This window comes from Rhinatrema bivittatum, chromosome 1, assembly GCF_901001135.1.
Source record: "Rhinatrema bivittatum chromosome 1, aRhiBiv1.1, whole genome shotgun sequence".
NCBI classification, from domain to species: Eukaryota; Metazoa; Chordata; class Amphibia; order Gymnophiona; family Rhinatrematidae; genus Rhinatrema; species Rhinatrema bivittatum.
Window position 1 is genome coordinate 226,623,610 of NC_042615.1, and position 22,898 is coordinate 226,646,507.

Sequence of the window (22,898 nt, forward strand, 5' to 3'; positions counted from 1 at the left end):
TTAAAAAAATTTATCAATACAACCACAAAAGACTGTTTCTTCAAACTTCAAGTACTGAAAAAGTTGAAACCCCTCCTCCATTTCCACGACTACCACACGGTGCTTCAATCGATCATCTTTTCAAAAATCGACTACTGTAATTCGCTCCTCTTAGGTCTCCCAGCAAACACTATCAGACCCCTGCAAATGGTACAGAATTCCGCCGCTAGGATCCTGTCCAATACCAATAGAAGAGAGCACATCACGCCCATACTTCGCAACCTACACTGGCATCCCATCAAATTTAGAATTCTCTACAAAGTCCTTATGATAATCTACAAAGTCATGCACAATCTAACACCTCTTGATCTTAACTTACCTCTACGTCTCCATGAATCCTCCAGACCGATTAGATCTGCTTACAAAGGCACTCTCTATGCCCCCCCCCCCCCCCAGTAAAGACAGCCCTAAGGAAACATGCCCTATCCACCGCGGGGCCCTCTCAATGGAATGCTCTTCCACCAGATCTCCGGCAAGAACCATGCCCATTGACGTTAAAAAAACCCCTCAAATCCTGGCTTTTCAAACAAGCATTTCCATACTCCAACAAGCTTCTCCATAACCAGATGAACATTACCAATAACATACCACTTCGAACATTTCCATGACCATCTTTCACAGGCCTATTATTGCACTGATATTTATTTATATTTATTTTAGAATTCTCTAGTGTTGATTTACAGTTTTTTGCTTAATCGTCCCTTTGTTTGCTAAATGTCTCTATTGTTAACTGCTGTTTTTACCCTTGTTTTCCCAGTTCCTTGTAACCCTGGTTCTATGTAATGCTTGTTGCAAAATTGTGTTCCACTGTAAACCGATACGATATGTATCTTGCCACATGAATGTCGGTATAAAAAAAGTTCAAAATAACCATCCAGTATTGTCTGTATGTGACACCTTGATGCATTGTTTTAAAAAGCTGTGAATGTTATATTGTAACCCATCCTGAATATAGGAAGGGTGGGCTATAAATGTTTTAAAATAAATAAAATAAAATAAAAATAAATGTACTGCTTTACAATAGTGTTTAGTGTTCAAGAACGATGAGTCCCTGTCCAAAACAACTTACAGTCTAAGAAGCTGAGCAGAGCATGAGGGGAGAAAGAAACAGATAGCTATAAACTAGGGTTGGGATTGGGAGAAATGAGTGACCGCTACAAACTGGGAAAATGGGAGGTAATGAGAGAAAGGCAGATAAAAGATAGGATTGCGGGGGATCACGTGATGTGGTGAGCCGGGAGGACGTTTTCTCACTGGCTCCAGGGCCCACCCCCACTATCACGGCCCATCCACGTGATAAAAAACTCGCCATCGGGGTGCTGACCACCTTACTGCAGAGAGCCTATGTCCATCACCAATTATATGCAAAAAGTTTCCCCATCGATGGCATCAAAGAGCGGAAAAAGAGAGAGAGATAAACCGAAGGCCAGCGATTCCAAAATGGTGACCGTCAGAGATGGTGAGCACTCCCCCTCCCCCCCAGCACTTTCAATCGGGGAAATAAAAGAGGCGATTCGGGAAGCCTTAGATGAAAAACTACAACAGATTACCTCCCAATTGGGGGAAGTGAAGGAAACCTTAACAGATATGCTCCCACAAAAAGACCATATAGAAAACAGGATCTCTCTGCTAGAGGATGAGGCAACCCAAAATGAAGGAAAAATGGCGGATCGAGACAAAAAAATAAAAGATTTACAGTCCAAAGTAGACGAACTTGAAAATAGAGCAAGAAGAGACAATTTACGCTTTTTGGGTTTTCCCGAGGGAATAGAAGAAAAAACACTGTGTACAGTGCTAGAAAGCTGGCTGCCGGAGTCCTTAATGCTCCCACACTTACAGGGAAAGTTGGTGGTAGAACGGGCCCACCGCCTGGGAGCCCAGAAACCAGACCAAAATCGTCCGAGGCAGATCATCGCCAAGATTTTGAACTCAGCCCATAAAGCTGAAATTTGGAGGGCCTCGTGAGCCAAACCCAAGTTCCTTTATCAGGGCCATACCATCCGTATATTTCAGGATTTTTCGGCAACAGTTTCAGAGGCACGGCGGAACTTTTCTCTGGTCTGCTCCACGTTGCATCAGCGGGGGATTCGATTTTCTTTACTCTTCCCGGCGAAACTACGAATTTGGCTGGCAGAGAAGAATCACTTTTTTGACACCCCTGCAGCGGCACAAACCTTTCTAAACACTGTGGACGCCAGAAAATGAATTCCACAACCAGATTTATGGAGAACAGAAAAAAGCAAAGCACAACCAAAAATCTCTTTGTTGTCTTTTTCTCTCGGCCTGTTTTTGATAGGCCCGGGAGACCGTTGCTCCGGAGCTTAGCTGGAACCCGGCTGTAGGTTGAGGGGAATGAGAGTATCAGACGGGTCAGCACGGATGAAACCCCCTCGTGTTGTTTTGTTTTACTAGTGTTTCTGCTTTTCTCCTCCTCTTTGAAAAGAGGTCAGTGTTTCATTGACTTTACTTCCTTTTCTAGCCAAAGGAACGGAGAAACAGCCGTATTAGGTGAGCCCCGACTCTGGACTCAAAAAAAAAAAAAAAAAAAGCTTTAATGGCAGACGTTCTTTTAAAATTCCTGTTATTATGCGGCCAACCATGGGAAAAGGAGAGCAGAAAGGAAAAAAAAAAAAGAGCAAAAGAGAAAATCGCAGGAAGCTCTGTGCAATCGGAGGCTTTTATTTGTTCCATTGGGAGGTTTTCATTATGCTAGACCCGCGCAGCAACTTTTTGACTGCAAAGACATTACATGAGGACTCCACAGAAAGCGATCATAGAACACAGCCTGAGGCCAGACTTGGCGGTTTTTTTATTTTCTTCATATTTTATTTTTCTGTGCAAGGGTGTCTTTCTCAAAAACCCTTTTGGGGAGTGCGGACCCTGGACACATCATTCGGATCCCCATCCCCCCCATTTTCTTTGGATATGGGGGTTTTGAATGGAATTGGGTGGAAGAGGTGGGAGGGGAAGGGAGAGGGTGGGGGGAGAGGGGGGAGGGGAGTTTTCTCAAGGATTTTCTCACATTCCAAACGGGTGCTAAGGTATGGTATTGTTCTAGTATTTTCACCTTTTATTCTGGTTTTCACGGTTTATGACTCCTTCTATTGGAACGGCTAAACGCAAGGCATGAGTGTCTATTTTATTGCATTTGGAGTTTCTGTATGCAAAAGCTGGCTGTGGCACCACCGTAGGGGAGGAGCGAGGCGGGGGAGGGCTGAGCTAGGGGCCTTCTCGCACCTTCATATTTCTGAGGAAGGTTTGGTGACCCACTTTATCCCTCACCCCAATGTTTAACCTAATCTCTTGGAACGTCAATGGTTTAGGAACTCCAGTGAAGAGGAAAAAGGTGTTGTCTCACCTTAAAAGATTACATGCTGACGTGGCCTGTATTCAAGAGACACATCTCACTGCCCTTGAGAGCAAAAAGCTCCACCAGGAATGGGTGGGAGGCTGCTTTTATGTGGAGGCTCTCCACCGAAAAGGTGGGGTAGCTGTCTTAATCAACAAGTCTACGAATTTTCAGGTCTCCCGGACTATCCTGGACCCTGAGGGACGTTATCTTATTGTACTAGGTACCTGGAGCAACCGACCAATCACTATATGCAATGTATATGCCCCGAATGCCTAGAAACATGAGTTTTTCGTGAATATCTGTAACATGTTGCACCTCCATACCCAGGGAACACTATATGTGGTGGGGGACCTGAATTGTGTACATGACTCTTCTATGGATAAAAGCCCTCCCCAGCCGAGACCTTTGAGTCAGAGAACAATAGGAGTCAGTTATCTTTGTAAACACTTGGACCTTTTGGATGTATGGAGAATCCTCCATCCAAATGAAAAGGATTTACATACATATCTCGAGAGCGCATGGTACTATGTCACAAATAGATTACATCTTGACTTCTACACAAAATTGTTTTGCAGTAACTAATGCCACTATTGAACTTTTAGCTGTCTCAGACCATACCCCGATTTCCATACAAATACGAGCCCAGACACCCTCACACCAAACCCAATTGTGCGCTCCCCATCTTTCCTTAAGGAAGATGTTCAATTTCAGAGATATATCAAGGATAGTTGGAGGGATTATGCGATAAATAACAAACAGCATGAGGAAAACCCATTTTTATACTGGGAGGCTGCGAAAGCAGTCCTCCGAGGGGCAATTATCTCCTATGTCCACAAGCGCCATAAACAGCTAAATCAATCTATCCTTCACCTAGAAACCTTATTCCAGAGTGCTAAGAAAAAACTATTGCAACAAAATACAGATAACACCAGAGCCGAGTTCTATAGTGTGCTGGGTCGCTTAAATCCATCACTAATATCATTGCTAAACCCGTTGCAGACATCATTAACTGCTCGCTCGCTCAAGGCCATGTCCCTAACCAACTCAAGTTGGCAATGCTCAAGCCCCTCCTCAAAAAACCCAACCTTCCCACCGCAGACCCAGCCAACTTCAGACCCATAGTAAACCTTCCAATGATTGCCAAAATTATGGAAAAAATTGTAAACAGACAACTTTCAGAATTCTTAGACGAAAACAACATCCTTACCACAAACCAATTTGGTTTCCGTAAGACCCGGAACACTGAATCGCTAATAGCCTCACTATCAGACACTATTCTCTTTAATATGGAAAAAGGTCAACCTTGCCTCCTCGCACTTCTGGATCTCTCCTCAGCATTTGACACCGTGAATCACTCATGCCTACTCCAGCGTCTAAATGACATTGGCATCACAGGATCAGCGTTCAACTGGTTCAAATCGTTTCTTGAAAACAGGTTTTACAAGGTCAAGATAAATAACAAAGAGTCTCACCCCATTGAATCTAAGATGGGGGTACCGCAAGGATCATCCCTTTCACCCACTCTTTTCAATATCTATCTTCTCCCTCTCTGTCACCTACTTACCAACCTCAAGCTAATTCACTTCCTATACGCGGATGACATACAAATACTCATCCCTATAGCGGAATCTCTACACAAAACTATGTCATATTGGAATAACTGCCTCTCAGCAATCAACAACCTACTCGCCAGTCTCAACCTGGTTCTAAACACAAACAAAACTGAAATCCTCCTTATAGCTCCTGAAAACTATGTCCCACCCATCACTCCAACTGCCAACCAATGTCCTATCACCTCCATGGACCTCACTTCGCCACAAGAGACCTGGGTGTACTCCTAGATAACAGACTCAGCCTCAACAAGTTCGTAAACAACACCACAAAAGAATGCTTCTTTAAATTGCAAGTATTAAAAAAATTAAAACCACTACTACTCTACAGAGACTTCCGCCTGGTTCTACAATCCATCATACTCCCGAAACTGGACTACTGCAACTCACTCCTCCTGGGCCTTCCCGCTAGCACCACCAAATCACTTCAGATGGTCCTGAACGCTATGGCCAGAATTCTCACAAACACCAAAAAAAGGGATCATATCACCCCCATCCTCCAGCACCTTCATTGGCTACCGATTAAATACAGAATTCACTTTAAAACCATTATGATGATACACAAGGCCCTACATAACATCTCTCCTCTCAACCTAACTTTTCAACTCCAGCTACACATCTCCAAGAGACCGACTAGAAGAGCGTACAGGAACATGCTACTCACTCAGCCGGCGAAAACCTCCCTGAGGAAACGCGCACTATCCACAGCGGGTCCCACACTCTGGAATTCGCTCCCTCCGGACCTTCGCCTTGAAACTTGCCATATTACATTCAAAAAGAAGCTAAAGACCTGGTTTTTCGCACAAGCATTCCCGGAGAACTAAGAGCCGGAAGAATACAATATCTGTATAGTCTTTGACCCACCATCCTGTCCTGTACTTAGGTTTCTGATTAGTTCGTTATCGTAATTTAACTAGACATGATTGTTTCCCTGTAAGCTCCTCTAAGTTCCTTTATGCTCCTTTATGCTATTTGTTATTTTGTTTCAATGTAAACCGCCCAAGAGGCGACAGTTTTATTTCCCTGTAAACCGGTGTGATATGTATAGTATACAGGATCATCGGTATATAAAAACTAAAAATAAATAAATAAATAAATAAATACCCTTTTGGACACCAGGGCCCAATTCTACATCCAGAAAGGTCAACAATCCTTTTTTAAATTTGGAAATAAATCAGGCAGATTGCTGGCAAATTTAGTAAAGCCCCGACAACAAAAATCCTTCGTTCCCAGCTTAAGAACGCCCTTGGGAAAGACTGCATCAAACGGCACGGAAATTAGTGAAGTTTTTCAGCAGTTTTATAAGACACTATACACAGCAGATGTCTTAGGCGGAGAGAGAGAGGAGGAGGCTTTTCTTCGAGAGCTGAACCTCCCAACACTTTCGGCCTCCCAACTTGGTTTTTTAAATAGGCCACTGCAAACCTATGAAATCTCACAAATCATAGCTGCGTCCCACCCGGGAAAGTCCCCGGGCCCAGATGGGTTTTCCTACGAGTTCTACAAAATTCTCTCACCCTATGTTTCGACTCCCTTAACAAATTACTATAAGGAAGGGCTGGTGAGGAAGAGCTTTCCTGGCTCTTTCACTGATACCCACATTATTGTTCTTCCTAAACCTGGGAAAGACCTCACCAGCCCCTCAACATACAGACCCATCTCCTTGTTAAATTGTGATTACAAAATACTGGCTAAAACCCTGGCGGACCGATTAAACATTTTACTTCCAAGCTTAGTCTCAGCACACCAAGCGGGCTTTGTCAAGAACCGAAAACCGAATAAGAATATCACAAAATTGCTTACTGCAATGACTATCTGTCAACACCAAAATATCCCAGCACTTATCATTGGCTTTGACTCAGAAAAGGCCTTCGATAGGGTCGACTGGCGGTATCTTTTCTCAATTTTACAACGTTTCGGTATTAGGGGGGATTTTTTACAATATATATCCCTACTATACAACAACCCTGTATCCCGCATCCTAGTGAATGGATGTCTATCGAATGTAGTGTGAATCCAAAGAGGCGTGAGGCAGGGCTGCCCCCTCTCCCCATTACTTTATTTATTATCCTTGGACCCCCTCTTAAGGAGAATTGATGAATATTGAATGGTGAAAGGATTTGGCGGCCCCCACCACATATTTAAAATAGCTTCCTTTGCAGATGACCTTTTGGTTTTCCTCACCCAACCCCATCTATCGCTTCCAGTGGTGCTTGACCTCCAAACTCAGTTTGGCCTTTTTGCAGGCCTTCGGATAAATCGTGACAAATCAGAGGCCCTGGACGTGAAGGGCACTCTGAAACCCCATTGGCAGGGTAGTTTTCCCCTTCGATGGACGCAGGACACTTTAAAATATTTAGGTATACATATCCCGACAAAGGTGGGGGATTTCTACAAGGTAAATGTACAGCCTTTACTAACTCACACCCTGGCCACTTTACGAAGATGGATACCCCTCCCCCTGTCACTGGTAGGACGGGTACAGCTTTTCAAGATGGTCTTGGGTACCTAAGTGGTTATACATACTTCAATTTAGCCCCACTCTGGATTTCTAAGGTAGACCACCAAAAGATTAACCAAGCTTTACGCTCGTTTTTCTGGCAAGGAAAGCGAGCTCGGATATCTCTCCATGTCTTACAAAGCCCAAAGGAAAAAGGGGGCCTGGGATGCCCAAACTTGATGCTTTACAATTTAGCCTGCAGTATTCGGCTAGTTCGGGGTTGGTTATATGCTCTGTCATCAGTGACCCCATATGCATGCTTACTGGAATGGTATGGAGTACCGTCCCTCAACCCGCTGTTACAGCTTCCTTCATGGCTAGTTCCTCCTCATATAAATTCACAGGACCTTTTATGCACCTGCAGGAGAGCCCGGCATTTACTATGCAAGCTGGGACGGGTCCCAACTCCTTTAACCCCGTTCCTTACAATCACAGGCCATGATTTATTTTCCCCAGGAAATGAGAGTGGTGTCTTCTCCCGCTGGAAACAACTGGGACTGACATATATATATGATTTGCAGGACGACGTGACGGGGACCCTACCCCCCTTTTCTACACTGCAACACACTTATACACTGCCAGCATCGGACCTATACGCGTACCGCCAAGTTACTCACTTTATACAGTCCATGCAACCTTCACTAAGAGGGACTCCAGAAACTCAAAAACTGAGGGACATAGTACAAATGGGTGGACGAGGAAAAACCACTGTATCTTACTACTATAAGGAAGTGCTGGGTTTGTCTGACTCCCAACTTTTGACCCCTTTGTACAATAGCTGGACGAAATGGGATCTTTTTGTATTGTCTTTTGCAGAATTTCATAAATGTTTTACAGCTGTGCCGGTCATTTCAGAAAATGTACTTTTGCAAGAAACATAGTACAAATTTCTTTGGCAAAGTTATATCACGCCCCTCCGGACCTACCAAATGAAATCCTCATCATCCCCCCAATGCTCCAAATGTGCGCATCCCGAGAGTACCTTCTTCCATTGCTTCTGGGATTGTGTGCCTGTTTTCCATTTCTGGAGGAAGGTGTGCAGTACGTGTTCTGCCCTGTTGAAGAGGAAGTTGGCTCCCAACCCAAACCTCTGGCTTTTTGGGGTTGCTGAAACCTCTTACCCACACCTATCCCCTACGGAAACCCTATTTTTACTTAAAGCTGGTTTGGTGGGCAAACAGACTATTCTGAAACAATGGCTCAACCCTAATAGTCCCAGTCATGAGATATGGTTTAAAAGTCTGGTGCGATTGTGCTCCATGGAACACGCTATTCTCACCCTGACTATGCCAAAGAGATTGGTACATACCTTTCAGACATGGGCAGCTTTTACAGCTTACCTTACTCCTCGTAGCAGCGTCTGCAGAGACCCCTGGAAAAGATTGAGCGCCACCACTCAACAACCGGACTGATCACTGGGAAGTCACTCTCGTGGACAAGACACAGTGGGATAATGCCCGTGCCGGCCCCCTTTGGACACCAGAATAAAGAACTTTTTTCTTTTTTTTTACTTTTTTACTTTTTATTTTTTCCCTTTGCACCTGTTTGACAATTGGACTCACTAACGAGGGTGGGAGGGGGGAGGAAGGGGAAGTTCTGTTCTTGTTAGAGCTTGTAAGTTTGACATTTGGAGTGTTATGATATACAAAAATTCTAATAAATATATTAAAAAAAAAAAAAAAAAGATAGGATTGCTACCATCCCCAGGTCAGTCAAATAGGCTGATCCAGGTGGTTTTACACTGCCCCCCTCCCTCATTGCATGCATGGAGTTGCAGTTCTGATTATCCCATTGATTTTTGCAAAAAAAAATTATTTTGATTATATGACTTTGCCCAAGACAGGGCCCTTCCATCCAGATAGGAAAGGATGTAAGTAGTCTTGGAGAAAGCTGTAGGGAACTGAGACGGCTGTAGAGCAAAGTGCATGCAGCACTGGTTTAAAAAGCCCCTGGTCTTCCGAATCTCTCCCGAGAAACGAACTGGAGCCACCAGCGGTACAGCAGTCTTTAAAGTTATTTCCTGTAACTGACCTTCATTGCTGGAAGTAGCGCCTTGGGTCTTCTGTGTGTGCAGCTGGTGAAACGCTGAAGCGAGCTTCTCCAATGCATCTTGCTGTTCCGAAATGCGCAGGGCCAGGCCCGGTATGGCCCAGGGCATTGAGCTGTGCTGGATCCATGGAGTTAGCAATCTGTTATTGTTTGTAAGGATTTTGGGTGGACCCTGGACTCTGTGGCAGATGACCACGCCCACAGGGGAAGGTCCGTGAGGGGCCACAGGTCAGGCTCAGCTTAGGTCACATACATAATTTAGATCTTTTATTAGACAGTGATGGTGAGCCACCAGAGGTGGCGGTAGTGAGCTGGAATATAGCCCGGCTGGGTTTGTAGTCCCTCAGGCTCTGGAACAGCGATCCCACAATGGCTGTGCTGCTTGGAGAGAAATTGATATCATGAGTAGCAGCAGTGAATGTAGAGTTCAGGATTAGAACCTCGTTGGTAATGTACTCATGCAGCGGTCTCTCAGTATGGAGCACAGGAGCTGAAGTAAAGGCAGGCCCTCGAGGAGCAAGTACCTGGTTCCAGGGAACAGCTCTGAGAGAGATAGGTGGTAACTCACAGATGGTATAGGCAGCAGTGTCTTCAAGGCAGAAGTGAAATCCAAGTAGCGAGTCCAGGAACATGGGCCCTTGAGGAGCGAGTACCGGTTCCAGACAGCGACCTGAAAGAGAAAATAGAGAGAGGCCCCCGAGGAACGGGTACCCCAATAGAGTAGTCCAAGTGGAGGCAGAGTAGCTAGGTTCGGGGAGCGAATCCTATCCGAAGGAGTTCCAACCTTGCTAACTTGTAAGCTAGCAATCACGTAGGCTATTTGTATCCTGGATGCATGACGTCATCACAGGGGGACGCCCCTGAGGTTCACGCCATTGAAGGTACTTGAAACAGGGCCGCGCGGCGCGCGCACCCTTAGGCAGCTGAACAGCATGGCGGGAGGCAGCGCCCAAGCCGGTCTGGGGACACCGGAGAGGACGGCAGGAAGACGCCGCGGCAGCCAAACATCCATCAACCGCAGGAGGAGTCACCAAAGAGGTAAGAAGGGCGGAGTGGAGGTGTCGGGCAGCGACGGTCGCAACACTTTCAGCTTCAGTTCCTTGTCTTCAGTACATCTCTACCTACCTGTTCTTCTCTGTGCCTTCCTGCCCTGCCTATCGGTCCCACCTTTCTCTTTGGACCTGGTGCTGACCTCAGCCTGACTCCTGCATACTCTTGATCGCTGCCTGCCACTGACCCAGCCTGATTCCTGGATATTCTTGATGCTGCCTGCCACTGACCTTAGCCTGGCTCCTGGACATTCTTGATCGCTGCCTGCCACTGACTTCTGCTCATCTCTGGGCATGTCTCACCTATGCCTGCTCCGACCCAGCTACCTCAATAGAACTCACCACCATCAGCAGAGGCCTCCACCTAAGACTTGCTGGCCCTGGCACTCAAACGCTCAACCTGAGGGGGACATGGGCTGGTAAAGGCGAAGCTCCAGTTGGGCCTATGTCTCTTTCGGGTCTGCCTGCTGACAGAGGGGACCTTCACGGCTCCTCCCTGCAGGTTGCGCCAACCCCACCTCAGCCTAAGAGACTACAAGTGCCACAAGCAGTTTTGTTCAAGCAGTTCTCAAATGTTTGTTTAATTCCTTCAGCTCTCCCACCAACCATCATATGAATTGCATGTTTTCACTACTGATATAAGAACTTAGGAGTTCCCAATTCTATGATTGATTATTGTTCTGCTTGTCCATGGAGAAAGCAAAGTTGTTTACCTTTAATAGGTGTTCTCCATTGACAGCAGGACAAATCAGCCACCCCAGAGTAGTTATATTTTAACCATGGCAGCCCAGTGCGGACCTACCATTACTGTAACATTTAACCAGGTCTAATGCTGTTGTATCTCTACTCTGATCACGGGCCTTATTTTTCTCTTTTGGACCCTCTAAATTCCTTAAGCTTGAGCTAACATGCAAGCTTCCTCTTTGATTTTTTTCATCTGCCACCCCCACTCTTATTATCAATTACATGCCCTTATCATTGTGTTTACGCATAGAAACATTATGGCAGAAAAAGATCATTTGGCCTACCTAGTTTGACCAGCCACTCAATTTCTCAGCAATACAATCTCTACTACTTCCCTAGTCTTTCCAATGCTTTCTTGAATTTTGATATTGTACTTGTCTCCACTACCTCCACAGGGAGGCTGTTCCATGCATCCACCACCATACGTGGGAATGCTAAGGATTTCACCCTGAGACTCAAGGAATTTGCATCAGTTGCAGCATCTCAGGAGAAACTCTAGAAATCTCAGAGCCTCTCTATATACAACTAAGTCACTCCCCTACTTCAGTAAGCCTGTAGAGAACAGGAGAAGTAGGGCGAGTCTGGAGCATACACTGCAAACAGCATGTAGTGAGAAATTGGAAAGGGGCTGCAACACACAAAACTCAATCTGCAGATTCCAGAACTTGGGATTCACTCAACTAAGGGTAAAGTGAGGATGTATAAGCCATGGAGCTGTGACTTTTATAGGGGGTGGGAGCAAAGAGAGTGCTGGTGTCAGGGAGAAAGGAATGGGAAATTAGCTGGGGTCATCTCTGGAGGTGGGGGACAGTTGTTAGTGGTGGGTAGAAGAAAGAGAGAGAAAGTGTCGATTGATTGGGGGTGGGATAGCAGAGAGAAAAGTGATACATATTATTCCATCCCTTCCTCCTCCCTCACCCTCTGCTAATCAACAACAATCTCAGGGTGACCACAACTGGAAAGTTCCCAGGTATGTTCACCATCCTTTCTATAAATAAATTATTCTTTAGATTACTCCTTAGTTTACCCCCTTTCACCCTTATCCCATGACCCCTCACTCCAGAATCTCCTTTCTGGTGAAAGAAACCAATCACCTGTGCATTAATACCTTTGAGGTATTTAAATGTCTTTATGATATCTCCCCTATCTTGTTTTTCCTCTAGGTTATACATGTTTAGACCTTCAAGTCTGTCCCCATATGCTTTACAATAAAGATCACTGACCATTTTAATAGCCACCCACTGGACCGAATCCATCCTGTTGATATTCTTTTGAAGGTGTGGTCTCCAGAACCATACACAGTATTCCAAATGAGGTCTCACCAGAACTTATACAGAGGTAATATGACCTCCTTGTTTCCGCTATTTTTCTCCCTATTCATCTTTCTGGCTTTTGTCATCACCTTATCCACCTTGAGATCATCAGCTACGATCACCACTCGACCCCACTCTTGATCCATGCTTTGAAGAATTTTATCTCCTATACTGTACTGCTCCCTTGCAAGTAAATTATAAAAGATGCGCACGTGCACCCATAAACATGTGTATTGGGCATGCAAGCAAAAAGATGCTCAATTTTATATTATACATGCAAGTACAATATACATGTGTACCATTTAAAATATCCCTACCACATGTATTTGAGCCTTTATGTGTGTGCTCATAAGTAGCTGGCAGAGAGAGAGAGAAAGGGCCAATCTTACACACTATATATATATCCCACTGTAAGAGGGGCACTTTCAACTCAGGGTGGGTTTTGGTGGGGGGGTGGGTGGGATGGGGACAGTGTTACAAGGGTCTACAGACCCCTTATGCCCTAGGCAGACCAAGATAACTGCGCCTCTCCTCAAAGCCCATCCTGAGTTGAAAATGCCCCTTTCTTTTCATCCACAAATTAATCAGGTGGTCAAAAGAGCATTTTTTTAAACTGCACATGATCCAAAGAGTATGTCCTTTTCTTAATGAAAATTAAATTAAGACTATTATTCATGCCCTTATAGGGTCTTCATTGGACTATTGTAATGACTTGTACTTGAGGCTGCCTCAAACTACCTTGCAAGCATTACAATATGTCCAAAATGTTGCTGCTAGAGTCATTTCTGGGACCCCACGTGCCATCATATGTTTCATGTTGTCATTAAATTCTATTGGTTGCCTATTATTTTTATTTATTTTTTTAATGGTTTTTCTATACCGACATTCATCAATAGATACCACATCGGTGTACAGTTTGGTTATAAAATGCCTTATTAAAAGCATTTAAAAATAATCAATAAAATGGAATACATACACTTAATACACTAAAAATAACGTTAAAATTTCTTAAAATTATAGGCACTAAAAATGATCACAAGATGAAATAGAATTTAAAATAGGTTTTTAAAACTAAGGAAAAACTTGTTGGAAAAGCTTATTTCAGTGCTGCACTGAAGCTTTATCAACCTACTAGATCTTTAAGATCAGCTTCACAGTGATTTTTTAATGTCCCTTCTTTCAAAAAGGATAGGCTGGAGGAGTCTCAAGAGCATCTTTTCTTTGTGCAAGGCCGAATATGGTGAAAATAGGGTGAAAACCCTGTAGCATCATTATATGTGCAGTTGTAAGCATGCACCAAATAGCTCACATACTGGCTCCAGTTCCTCTTTTGAGCTGGCTTCAATGTCCCCAACATAGTTTAGAAATGTCTGGTTAAACCTCTCAGGCTGGGGGTCTCCCTGGGGATGATAGGGAGAGGTGTGTAACTTCCTAACCCCAGCCACTTGCAACATCTCTTTAATGTGTCTGCTTTCAAAATCCATCCCCTGATTGGAGTGTATCCAGGCTGGGAGTCCATAGTTCACAAAGAATTTTTCCCATAATACTCAGACAAAAGTCTTTACTCTCTGGTCCTTGGTGGGGTATGCCTGTACATACCTGGTGAAATGGTCAGTCACAACCAGAATGTTTTCTTTACACTGGGAGTCTTTGGAAGTCCTTCCTAGTTACTGAGTTTGAGTTCTGAGTTCCTGACTCCAAAGTCTGAGTCCCTAAGTCTGAGTCCCTTGCCTGAGTTCCTGAGTTTGAGTCTGAATCTGAGTTACTAACTCCTGTCCCTGGTCTTAAGAGTTCTTGTACCAGCTTCCATCTTGTTCCAAGTCTTTGAGTCCATGACCTGCACCGCTATTGATGTGGTCTGCGGCCAGCCTGGGGGTTGTGCAGGGCGTGCAGTGGTGCTGGACTCTCTCAGAGTCTTCATCATGCTTCCAAATCCTGAGCCTTCATCATGCTTTCAAGACCCGAGCCTTTGTCATGTTCCAAGTCTTGAGCCTTCATCTTGTTCCAAGTTCTGAGCCTTTGTCATGTCCAAGTCTTCAGCATCTTGTCCACGTCTTCCAAGTCATTTTCTGAGTCCTCGGCCTCCATCTGTCCTCACGCTCAAACCACTTCCAAGTGGCAGTCTGAAAGGGCTTTCGGAGTTGCCGAGGGCTACCCCAAGAGACCAGCATTGCATTGTTGGTTCTCAGTTCCTGGAGCTTATTGGATATCCAAGTTAAGAGTGTTCCTGTTTTAAGTCAAAAGTTGCTGTTCCAAGTCAAGTGTTCCTGTTCCAAGTTTAAAGAGTTTCCATGCCTGGATGCATTAGCCCACCAGCAGCATGGACCACTGCAAGCCCTGGTGTTGTGTCGGTCACATCGCAGCATAGGGGCTCACACTCTCAAGTGCCTGTCCATTGCCGCAACAGGTTGCAAGATCTTGTAGTGTGATCTATATAATAGCATTAATGAGAACTAGTAGAAATACTAGAAATAATTATTACTGGTATGTGATAATGGTAGCCGGCAATAGGTATAGAAATGGAAAATGTTATTATTTTAATGTTATATTGTATTTCTGTATATTACATATTGTTTTACAACTGTGTATCGCTTTGGGCATTTTTGACAGTAAGGTGATTAGTCAATGTTATTAATAAATAAATAAATAACTGCCTTAACCAAATCCTCTGGCAATGAAATCTATAGCTTAATTGTACATTACATGAAATACTTTTCTCCGATCTGTTTTCAATGTGCTACTTACTAACTTCAAGTCAGTCTCACCAGACTATAGTTTTCCAGATCACCCCTGGAGCCCTTTTTAAAGATTGGGGTTACATTGGCCACCCTCCAGTTTTTGAGTACAATGGACAATTTTAATGATAGGTTACAAATTACTAATAATTTCATTTTTTAGTTTTTTCAGAACTCTAGAAGGCACACCATCTGGTCCAGGTGATTTGCTTTAGTTTATCAAACTGCCTTATTACTTCTACCAGCTTCACTGTGACTTGCTTCAGTTCTTCTGAATCCTTGCCACTGAATACAGTATCTGGCATGGGTATGTCCCCAACATCATCTGCAGTAAACACCAAAGCAAAGAATTAATTTAGTCTTTCCGCAATGGCCTTATCTTCTCTAAGTGCCTCTTTAACCCTTCGGTCATAGAATGGTCTAACCAACTCCTTTACAGGCTTCCTGCTTTGGATATATTTCAAAAAGTTTTTGAGTTTTGCCTCTACAGCCAGCTTCTTTTCAAATTGTCATTTAACCTGCTTTATCAATGTTTTACATCTAACTTGCCCAATGTTTATGCTTTTACCTATTTTTGTTAGATAGATCCTTTTTCCAATTTTTAAAAGAAGTTCTTTTGGTTAAAATACCCTCTTTAACCTCATCTTTTATCTATGCTGGCAGTCATTTGGCATTTCTTCACTTTTTTTAATGCATGGAATATATCTGGGTTGAGCTTCCAAGATGATATTTTTAAACAATGACTACGTCTGATGTAAACTCTTAACCTTTTTAGCTGCACTTTACAGTTTTTTTTTCTATTTCCTCATTTTATCAAAGTCTACCTTTTGAAAGTTTAATGCTAGAGCTGTATATGTTACGATACTGCTTGTGGAGCCCATCCCACGAGCAGCCTCTCATCTGCACCGACGCCTGACCATTCCCCGGCCCGACGCCGCTCCTTCTTCATGGCCTATGCCGCCCAGACCGCCGCTGCCAATGCTGCCTCTTCCAGTGGGGAGCCACATTCCTGCTGCTCCCCGCAGCCTGGGACGCTGCCAACTCTGAGGCCTTGCTCTTCGCGGTGGGAGTGCCGCTGCCATAGACTCTGCCTCCCTAAGCGGCTAGGAAGCCGCCACCGTCTTCCTCTTCTTCGCGGCCCTGGTGCCACTGCTGACTGCACCTTTGCAGCAGGAATACCGCTAATGTCTGCTCCTGCCTGTTTTTTGGAGTGCAAGGTGTGAAATTCTTTCAGGACGTTTTTGTCCAATATAAGAACATAAGAACATGAGATATGCCGTACTGGGTCAGACCAAGGGTCCATCAAGCCCAGTATCCTGTTTCTAACAGTGGACAATCAAGTCACAAGTACCTGGCAAATACCCAAACATTAAATAAATCTCAAACTACTATTGCTTATTAATTAAAAGCAGTTTATGGATTTTTCCTCTAGGAACTTATCCAAACTGTTTTTAAACCCAGTTACACTAACTGCTGTAACCACATCCTCTGGCAATGAATTCCAGAGCTTAACTATGCGCTGAGTAAAAAAGGATTTTCTTCAATTTGTTTTTAATGAGCTACTTGCTAACTTCATGGAGTGCCCTTAGTGCCCTTCTATTATCTGAGAGAGTAAATAACTGATTTACATTAACCTGTTCAAGTCCTTTTATGATTTTGTAGACCTTTATCATATCCCCCCTCATTCATCTCTTCTCCAAACTGAACAGCCCTAACTTTCTTAGCCTTTCCTCATAGGGCAATCATTCCATGCCCCTTATCATTTTGGTCACCCTTCTCTGCACTTTCTGCAGTGCAACTATATCTTTTTTAAGATGCAGTGACCAGAATTGCACACAATATTCAAGGTGCAGTCTCACCATGGAGCAATATATTGGAGGCGGGCTCCCAAGTATTCTCCTCCGGGCCATACCCCTCCCAGGAAATCAGGTATTCCAATCTCTTGGTTCAACATCTGATGTTCAGGATATTTTCCACCCAGTAGGTAGCATCTTCTTCAGCAGATACCTCTTGGGGCTTGGACAGTTTCCTAGAGGGCCACATGAGGACTAGAGGCTTGAGAAGGGAAACATGGAATACATTATAGGCTCCCAAGGAATTTGGTAGGCACAACTGGTAAGTTACTGAGCCCACCTGATACGTGATTGGGAAGGGCCCAATATAACGGGGGGCAAGTCTCATGGTGGGCAACCGGAGTTGAATATGATGAGTGCTAAACCAGACCTTGTCCTCTGCCTTAATTTGTGGCACAAGTTTATGTTGTACATCCATAGCTTTTATGGCTCTCTCCACTGCCTTCTGGAGCATCTCTTCAATGTGGACACAGAGTTCCTGGAGCTCCTGAGCGGTCAATTGACCCACTTTTTTGCACAACCTAGCCTGGTCCTCTCTTTAATTTCCTCAATTAGCAAAATAGTTACTCACAAGAATGTCCTGTTCAGCTCAAGGAAAAATACTTCTGGTGCAGCACCAGGATCCTCCGAGCCCCAAAAAATGTTCACTCTGGCACAATTTGGCTTCTTGGTTCAGATGAGTTCCTGCCTCAGTTAAACACAGGTTTTATCTTTTAACTTCCAGACTGTATTGCATCCTCTGCTTCTTCTTCTTTGGCCTCTGTGGATTTTTAGAGGAAAATCCATGTCTACTCCTGCTGCTCCCTTCTGTAATCTCCATCCAGTCTCTTTCCCTTGCAAATGGGAGTAGCCCCAAACTCTGTAGAGTCATCACTTCTGCTCAGTGACTGAGCCCCTAGGGGATGTATCCCCTTGTTTGTCAAGAAGGGTAAATAACTTCTTCTGACACATAGCTGACAAAGACCTCTGAATATTCCTACACTGGCTCCAGATTAACCTCTTGCCCTATGCACATCCAGTTTACATACTGTTTAAACAATTCAGGGCTTCCTTTTAGGGGAAACCTTCACTTTACCATTAAACCTATTAGCACTGTTAAATTTTATGCACTTCTTGTGGCATAGGTGCCATAATTGTTTAGATACTCCTGACATGACAATAAGTTTGGTCAGTCTGTTCTCTAGGATCTCTTTGAGGAATAGAATCTAACTCCATTCCCCAAGGATACCATTGTATTATTTGGGGTTTTCTATATTAATAAATGAAACAAACAACATGTAAAATATTCTTTGCCTGTTGTCGATATGTTGTTGTTGTTTTCATTTTTTTGTTGGATGTGAACCCTTAGCTAGGGATTCTCAGTTATGTGGTTGATTCATCCCGCTTGTCTATAGAGAAAGCTAAAATTGCTTACCTGTAATGGGTGTTCTTTTTGGATAGTAGGATAAGCAGCCACATGTACCCTTCTACCTCATGTTTTGGAGTTGGCTTTTGTTTTAAGTTATTGTATAGGACTGAGATGGCTTGCATGGCAGTGGCAGCATGCCAGGTATTTCCATGTATGTCAAGAAAAACTTTCTAGACTTTTCTTCAACTTTTGAAGAAATGTTCTGTGTTGGAGTCATCAGATGATGTCACTGTAGTGGGTTCTGGAATAAGGTATCTGCCAAAGTGGTCTGGATCACTCAAACTAAGAAAATAACAACACTGACTAATGTCTTATGTGAAACAATGAAAGCTATATTTTTCTGTATAATATATTTACAAAACAGGTGCTTACAAGAACACCTGAGACAAAATAACAACAAAACAGAATATATACAGTAAATCAACATAATAAGCAAGAGTAAATGTCTCATTTCCCCAATTAATAGGGTATAATGATATATAAAAGCCTAGTGGAAGCTGTTACCTTCTTGGAAAAGTGTCTCCAGGCCATCCCAAATAGTGAGTCAACTAAGCAGCTTCTTGGTTGGAGACAGGTCAACGCTGGAGATCCCTTGTCATTGTGAGATTTGGCGTGCTGCCTATTCAGAATCAGCTCTCAGCAGATATTTGTCTAGGGTAAGGTGTGCTGGGGTTATATGCCTTTCGGACTATACATGCTCAGAAGGGATTTCTTTGTCTAATTTTCTTGAAATATTGCCAAGCTACTGATAAGAAAATCTTACAGTGTATGAAAATTGTGGACTTCTTGTCTTTGTCCACTGCTTATAATCGCTATATTATGACCATTAGCACTGCATTTTCTCTAAACCTAACACATTCTATAAAACACCCCAAAATAATAACCAGAAATCACTAATGTAAAGTCTATAAAACTTCAGTTTTGCAAAACTTGTGCTATGCTTAACACTTAATCTCCTAGCCGACTTTAAGCAAGTAGTGATCTTATACTTTTAAATAAGTCATATCACCATTTTGTGCTGCTTGTGACCTTGAAGCTTGCAGACTTCAAGTTAGAGAAAGGGAGGGCTGTGTAGGCTGTAAATTGTTACAGGTTGCTTCTAGCAAAGGGAGAGTGGGGGGGGGGGGGGGGGGAGGAGAGCAATGGGGCTACCTACAGCCCACAAGCTTGTAAGCAGTACCGAGTGTCTGTGTTATCTTTTCTTAGTAAAAAATATCCAGTACTCCCTAACAAGCTATGTACTGACTTTGTACACAATAATGTCTGTTTTTCACATCCTCATTCACCATTTTAAGAACATACTTTTACTATTACATCTTGTCAGTATTAACCTCTGATCATACTTTCACACATACATGGGGCCTATCTGATTCCTATCCTCCACATGTACATCCTCTATCACCTCATACAAATACAGTCACTCACTTGCGTGGCTGATGATCCTGCTGTCCATGGAGAAAAACACATTACAGGTAAGCAACTTTGTTTATTGTGCAAGGTTTAGGAAAACACATTTTATGTAGTTTTGATATGGGGTATATTTAATACTTTCTGATTTCCCTCTTTCAGGTAGCTCATGTAACTGCATTAATGAAGACATCATCAGCGATTTCAAACCATTTATTAATTAACTCAAACAGTGTGGAACAAAACGAGAAAATATCTTACAAGGAAAGTCCAGTGAGCTCCATTTTGCTCCCTTCTGAGTGCTCAAAATCCTTATTAAATTGTCAAGACTCAATGCTGTATAAATATCAATATAAGGAACAATATTCATCCACACAAAAAAAAATAACTGATGAAGAAAAGAGAAAAGGCCTGGTTCTAAAACGAAAGCTGGATCATTTGTTGCATATGAAAGAAATGTTACCAATGAAGAAAGATGTTAATATAATTGAAGAAAAATGTGGGAGTTATTCTGTTATGCCAGAATTATCACAACTTGAAGTCTGTGACTGCAGGCTTTTGGGATCTGAAGAAAAGAGAACATTATTAGAAAAGACAAAACAAGCAACAGCACTGGTAGTAACTATGGTGTTCAAGGATGGATCATCCCAGCTAAGTATAAGCAAGGTTAGTAAGTATTTTCTTCACTTATTAGTTTACAATGTCATGTATGTCCTCAGAAAAGGTTAAAATTGATATATAAAACCATTCAATAGTCAGTAAAACAGTTTGAACACCATTTAGTTTCCCATTTTATTTATTAAGGTCTCCAAAGTAAAACTTTACAAAGGACCATAATAGAACCTCCAGTTTCTTGCAAGAACATGGGAATGGCTGCAGATTCTGCTTTTTACTGCAGCCATTCTATGCAATTGTGGGAAATGACTCAATTACTTTATCATCCTTCTTGGCCTTTCCATTCAGGGTGTCCTCTTCTGATACTTAAGTGCCAAACCACCCACATACCAATTTTCTCCCCTTCTGATGTCACTTGCCAGGTTTTCTGCTGTATGAGCAGTTTGGCATGGAATTTAACTCCAAGTCCTCATGGTAAACTGCAAGAATAACAGAATGTTAGGAATTATTAGGAAGGAAATGATGAATAAAATGGAAAATGTCATAATGCTTCTGTTTCGCTCCATGGTGAGACCGCACCTTAAGTACTGTGTACAATTCTGGTCGCCACATCTCAAAAAAGATATTATTGCGATGGAAAAGGTACAGAGAAGGGTGATCAAAATGATAAAGGGGTTGGAACAGCTCCCCTATGAGGAAAGGCTAAAGAGGCTAGGGCTATTCAGCTTGGAGAAGAGACAGCTGAGGTGGGATATGATAGAGGTCTTTAAAATCATGAGAGCTCTAGAATGGGTAAATGTGAATTAGTTATTTACTCTTTCAGATAATAGAAAGACTAGGGGCACTCCATGAAGTTAGCAAGTAGCACATTTAAAACTAATTGGAGAAAATTCTTTTTTACTCAACTCACAATTAAGCTCTGGAATTTGTTGTCAGAGGATGTGGTTAGTGCAGTTAGTGTAGCTGGGTTTAAAAAAGGTTTAGATAAGTTCATGTAGAAGTCCATTAACTGTTATTAATCAGGTCGTCTTAGAGAATAGCCACTGTTATTACTGGCATCAGTAGCATGGGATCTACTTAGGGGTAGATTTTAATAGGTGCGCACATGTCCATGTGCACGTGCTACCCGGTGCATGCAGTGTTTACACAATGTTTGCATTCTAAACACTCACAGCAACCTATGATTATTCAAGCCCAGAGTTGCAAGGGCTTGATATTATAAGCCATCATTCTACTGCGGCTACGTATGACGGTTGCAAAGTAAGTGTCTCATAGAGTTCCCTACATAGCTGGATTGATTTTGTATTTTGACTGATTCTGATTTTCAGCTATTCTGAGTTTCTTTAATTACTATTGTTAGAACATTCTCTTCTTTTGCAAATGGCTTCATCAGATTGGAAGGACATTTTCAGCTACTCAGCAGAGCATGTTTCTAATATAGCCCAAGAGACATCCCTCTTTTCGGATACTACTCCAGCAACTACCTCTCCAGACATCCTGGGTGACCTATTGATTCTCCATAAAAGGAATACTCGCGCAGAACTTCATGGCATTACGATGATAGAGTACGTCAAACAACAAGTCATTCCACGAGGACTCCGCATCAACAAAGCTCCACTCATGTTCACAGACAGGCCTGATTTCCTTGCTAAATGGGCCGCAATTCTGAACAAGTGTTCCTTAGATCTAATGCTTTTAATCATTGAATATACGAAAGTAATCACCGAACAAATCCAAGCAGAAATCATTGTGGTGGAAGATGAACTCAAAGCTTCGACGGATGTGGAGTCGGTACAAAAGTCTATGGAAGAATTACAGGGTACGATTGAGAAATTCAAGACAGATATAAAACGCAATAAAGTCACTAAGTTCAAACGACATAAAAGTGATTATGACAATGGCAGCATTTATACATGGCTCCATAAGAAGGATGACAAGGATACAGCCCCCAAAAAAGTGGCCTTCGCTTCATCAGAGGACTCCTCCAGTGGATCGGAAGATCAATCTGCTTCTCGAGGACCACGTCCGACGGCTTCTTTTTTAGAAAAACGCAGGTACCCATCCCGCCCTCCAAGACCTTACGGCAGGAAACCCCGTCAACAACCTTCCCTCGACGAGGACGCCCAGTGGCACAAACCGTTCACACGGTCGCAAAATCAGGACAATCGTCCATAATCAATCTATCAAGACACCATTTGACAGCGGCAGAAGAAGAAGTGTTGAA

The 22,898-nt window shown here is 43.1% G+C and overlaps 1 protein-coding gene across 1 annotated transcript in view; it reads left to right on the forward strand.

The window, feature by feature from the left end:
* Positions 1-22,898, forward strand: part of POLN (DNA polymerase nu) — a 419,903-nt gene that overhangs the window by 23,476 nt on the left and 373,529 nt on the right. Inside the window, exon 3 of the mRNA XM_029592374.1 lies at positions 20,222-20,725. Coding sequence (XP_029448234.1) covers positions 20,222-20,725 — 504 coding nt within the window. The remainder of the gene's footprint in view (positions 1-20,221; positions 20,726-22,898) is intronic.